The sequence below is a fragment of the Alligator sinensis genome, unplaced genomic scaffold, assembly GCF_000455745.1.
Source record: "Alligator sinensis unplaced genomic scaffold, ASM45574v1 scaffold117_1, whole genome shotgun sequence".
NCBI lineage: Eukaryota > Metazoa > Chordata > Crocodylia > Alligatoridae > Alligator > Alligator sinensis.
In genome coordinates, this window is record NW_005841855.1 from 108,356 (window position 1) to 113,666 (window position 5,311).

At 41.1% G+C, this 5,311-nt stretch overlaps 1 protein-coding gene across 7 annotated transcripts in view; it reads left to right on the forward strand.

The window, feature by feature from the left end:
* Window positions 1-5,311, forward strand: part of LOC102386555 (laminin subunit alpha-3) — a 134,312-nt gene that overhangs the window by 59,213 nt on the left and 69,788 nt on the right. For all 7 annotated transcript variants that reach the window (XM_025213874.1, XM_025213868.1, XM_025213877.1 and 4 more), the window contains one exon: window positions 1,449-1,613. In XM_025213874.1, the coding sequence (XP_025069659.1) occupies window positions 1,449-1,613 (165 nt within the window). The remainder of the gene's footprint in view (window positions 1-1,448; window positions 1,614-5,311) is intronic.

Here is a 5,311-nt window from a genome sequence, read left to right on the forward strand (position 1 = left end):
CTTCTTGCTCATGTAGTGACCTCCTCCTCCCTCCCTCCCATCTTCCACAGCATGGACCTCAGCCCTACGGCCCCTAGCTAATGCTGAGAGGTGTCTGTGTCTCCAATTTCACTGGGACAGCCAGACAGAACAGTGTTTGCTTAAGGGTTTGTGGAGCTAATTAACAGGTCAGCTGGTAATTCCTTTCCTGGAAAAAGCTGTTTAAGAAGCGCTTGAACTAATGGAGAGAGGCTATTATTTTGCTGATGGGGTGATAAACACTGTTATCAGCCCCTTGCTGGCTTGCTTGCCTGTCAGTTTGCTGCAGATACTATAAAGAAGCAGGAAGGAAGATTAAAAAGCTCCATATCATCAACAGATGCATGCACTGTTCGCATCCTGCTTGCCTCAGTGTACTAGGCCGGGGCTGCTGTCTGGCAACACTCCCAACCCTTGAGCAGCCAGCAGGAAAAAGCCTGAGATGGTGCAGGTAGACCTCCCTAATCAGAGGTCCTGCCTGGGCTGGCCATGTTCCCCCTCAACTCAGTACTTGGTAAAGAAATGGAGAGCTGCTCTAGCGCCTCCTGGCTTCTAGCCTGAGCCACTGCAGGCATATGCCTGAATTTCCTCAGTCCAGAGAGAATACCTATATGATTACAAACCAGTTTAGCCTAGCCAGATTAGACTAACCTGCAAAAGTTGAATCAATTCAGACTCAGGCTTTTTGAATGTCTGTTGCTAGCCTTGATGGCTTTAAGACACCTAAAAAAATATGAAATGGCCTTTTTCAGCTGTTAATTTCCAGGTAACTAGATGGAGCAGAAGTGGAACTGGCCCTCTGGCTATAACCACCAAAGGCACTGTTGATGTCAGATGACCAGTTACAGTACATTTATGAAGGAGCTCTTTTTTATATCTGGTTTGTGGAGAACATGCATTACGGTTGTATTTTAACCCTAGAAAATGTTTAAAAGAGTCCTATGCTCATACTCAACTTGAGTTCTCCATGAAAAAAGCCTCCTCTGTTTTCTTTTCCATAGGCAAAACATGATAAAGGGAGGGAGGAGGGGTGTAATGTTAATACACTTAAGTGGTAGTGAACAGGAAACATTTCAACTACCTAAAATTACACAGGGTAATATTTATTGAATGTTACAGGAAATATTTTAGTAACAGCAAACAGGAGAATAATTTTCTAAAGGAAGATCTTAAGTCCTAATATTTCATGATGCTTGGGTGATGCTTTGATGGGACTTCACTTCTGTCCCACTTACACCCTGTTTTGAGGCTTTTTAAATGGGATATGAGTTGTACATGGCTTTGCTCTAGTCATATGTACATGGATGAATTTTACCCTCAGTGAATCATTGAATCAATACCTTGTGTCCTGTAAATAACTCTGTGCATCAACATAAGAAAAGTTGCAATAAACAAACAAATTTCAGTTCCCACATTTGTTTTTTTATTAGTTTTCTGACATGAGGAACTGGCGCTTGGAGACAATGGATAATAAAATTGACGTTCCGGTAACTTTCAATCCAGGCAGCAATAGTGTAGTAGCTGACGTTCAAGAGTTACCTCCTTCTGTGCACCGTTTGTACTGGATAGCACCACAGTCTTACCTAGGAGAGAAGGTAAATGACCCAAGCAATTTGTTTTACTAATATTTGTTCTGAGACCACCTGATGATGTTTATGGATGTTTGTTTTCTTTCTAATATATTTGTAACTCTCTTCTCTGACCTTCCTAATATCACAGTACTCGACTTTCAATGACAGTGTTGAAAATACAGCCAATAATAATTCTGGAGTAATCACTTAGCTGAGTGTCAAGATGTTCACATTTAACTATGTATTACCTAGCTAAATTTTGCAGATGGTGTCTTGTGATTTCTAAAACCAAGGACTCTCATAAATATCTTGCAAGTGAGCTGTGATATTTTTCAATGTTGTATCTAGATGGAAATACCTCCTTGCTGGTGTTTCACTCATTTGGGAGGCAGTTGCTTTCTGGCTGTTAATCTTGTCAGTATTACACAATAGGGATCATGTTGATCCATTAGACTTTGCAATTATTTGCTTATAGCCATGGTGCTCTGTCCAACTGCAATCCCAGTAGTGTTTATGGTGGTAGCAGGGTATATGTGGGTTTAATGCCCATTTTGTCATTTGTGTTATGGGATTCATTCAGTCATCCCAACTGAGTAGCCAATATGTGAGGCTCTAATGTGCTCAAAGAGGTTGTAGTTTATCAAGTTCCATTTAGTTCCCATTTTGAAGACTTGAATGTTACTGGTTCTCTACACAGAGATGAATATCAGTGACAAACTGTAAACTTAATTGGGGACCTTTTATTAATTTGTAGCTGTTTTCATGATATGGTTTACAACTTTGTTTGGAACTATCACAGTAAAAATATATTTTATCTTCTACAGTGGTGTTTAAAAGAAAACTTTTCTTATGCCAACTACAGGCATACTGCAGACAGTGAATCTGCTTCAATTCAGCTAAGTGTAAAGCAGAATAATTTTATTGATCGAACTAGGTAGGTCATATAGGTAACAGTGTACAGTCAATAATTAACTTTTCATCTGTAGTATTCCTTGATTTAGTTAAGAGGCACTGGCTGTGGGTAACTATATTTAAAGTAACAGAAATTTACATCTTTCCCAAACTTTCACTTTTTTAGACTTAACAGTTTTTCTGCTTGGTCTCTGTGTAAAGGAAATTTATTTCTTGGAAAGTTTGAAAGAGATCCCTTCAAACAGTTTTGAAATTAGGAAGAGTGAAAATATAAATACATTCTTCTATCATATTAAAAATCAACCAAATATAAAAAAACTAATATTAACCATCATATTCAACTCAGAGAGACACGGACCTTTTAACTAGATCCATTTCAATATTAACAGTTAACAACATGTGTTTCTTCCCTTCTATCTGTCTTTTCAAGGTCAGAAGATACCATAAAACATCACAAAATTCAAATATGAACATGGCCAAGTTTCACATGGGTCTCACTTTATATTCCTGCGTCTTTTCTTTAATATACAGCTTAACATATTGCTGTTCAGATTATAACATGCATATCAAGCATGTAGGGTATATTTGATTAAAAGAACTGACAGTCCTTCATTTATAAAAAAAAAAAATATAACCTAATTATAGAAAAGATCACAGGAATGCAAGTCAACTAGTTTATTACTAATATGGAATAAAGGGAGTATTAAGCTTTAGTTCTGACAAAACTTTTATTTATGCCCAGTTGTTTTAATTATAGTTAATAAAATACGACCAATACTACAAATGACAAGATTTGAAATATATTTTGCTACAGATAACACCATTAAATGCAATTCAGAGAGTATTGTTCTGTTTGAATTCAGGTTGTATTTATTCAAAGTACTGAGGAAAATTATACAGCAAATACTGTGTTAACCCACGAGAGACTAAAACCTGACAAAAAAGTTTTGTTTGACCAACTCAACCTTGCTAAAAAAAAAAATCTAAAAAAATCTGTATGATGGTATGAGATGCAAAGGGAATTGGCTGATAAAATGGGATGGCTGGATCCATTTGTAAAAAAGACTGATTATAGCAATATTATTACGGGTCGTTTTTACATCTCAGTTAAAAAGTCCATTGATCCTCACCTCTATAGATACGAGTTCAAGTCTGATTTGTACAGTGACTGAAGAGGGTTAACAGTCAAAATACAGCATTTATTGTAATCATTTCTGACAAATAACTCTCCGCTGAAGATCTTCCCACTGCAAAATAAATGGGGTGTTTCATTTGAAGGGAGTTGTACCAAGTAGAGATTTGTGGGAAACGGAATAAAAGACTATTTTACACCCTGAACAAAATTCTTCTCTGAGATCTGGTTAGTGAGGCCTCAAGGACAGTATTATTGTACCTGAAAAGCAGTTAGCCAGAATTCATGAGGCATGTCTACACAAGACACTACATTGCTGTAGCATCAGTGAGCACAAACTGTTGTGCCGATGCTACTGCACAGTAGCAATGAGCTACTACGCAGTAGGGTCAGAATCAACCTGTGCACTGCTGGGACTGCGCAGTAACAGCTGTTACTGTTGCTGTTTAGCTGTTGCTAAAACAAGTACTAAATGACTGTTCAGTGACAACTGCACAGTCGGACACAGGTAGGGCCATCCCTGTGGGGGGTGAATTGGGGTGACCGCCCTGGGCCCTGCACTTTGGGGGGCCCCACAGAGCCAGATGGAGTGGCCGTAGTGACTGTGCACCGCCAGCTTTGCATCTGGTCGCTTGCTCCCTCCCTCCTCCTCCCTGCTGCAGCTACCACTGCCAATGGCAGCAGCAGCTTCTTTGGGTCCGGGGTATGCAGGATTGGGGTGGGGGCAGGGTCCCACACGGGCTGATTTGCCCTGGGCCCTGCACCCTGCTTGGGTTGGCTCTGGGCGCAAGTGCAGACGCGCTCAGGATCTGGTAAATTGCTCCCAATAGGAAGATGATAAGAGTCAGTTATTTCTCTGATGCAGCATTGTTTATTTGCAAAGGATGGCCAGAGTCCTGTCTGGACTTAGGAGTTAGTTAGCAAACAACAGGGGCACATCCCCATGAATGGGAATGTGTTTCCCTGGGGACCAACAGCAGTTGCACAATGTGTGCCGCTGCTACTTGTCCCCAGGGAACACTCATGCCATGCACACTCTGGTGTGCAGCATGTTGCCCTGGGTGGGGTAGGGAATGCCCAGCAGCCTTACCTATGGTCCTTGAGGCCTCCGAGAGCTGCAGCCACAGCAATCCTGCAACAGCAAGCCTGGTCAGCAGCTGGAGCATGGCTCTGACTGCACAGGTTCTGGTTTTGGGCAGCATGTACTGCCACCATGTGAGCTGACTCCCCTTTTTTTAGGTGCAGGTTTTTTCCTATTTTTTCACCACCACAAAGAGGCTGGTGAAGAATTAGGCTGGTGAAGAATTAGGCTGGTGAAGAAATGGCAAAGTAACAGTGCAGTGAATGCCTGAGTGTGCATTTGTTGCATTGCAGATGGGTCTGGATGTGCCCAACAAGACAATTTGCTTGATTCAGGAGGCACCAGTCACTCATACCACCCACAAAGTTCTCTCTGAAGGTGAAAATGTCTGGCTTGTCTAAGCCAGTGTTTACCAATCCATGGGTCACAACCCAAAAGTGGGTCACAAGAATATATGAAAGGGTCATGAACAAACTTTAAAAATGGATTCTCTTTTAAAGGAGAAAAATGTGGGAAACTGTGTTTTTTCCCTTTCAGGTTGTCAGAGTTCCAGCCTGCAAGGGGCTGCTTAGGCTTCCCCCTGCCCCCCCTGCCCCC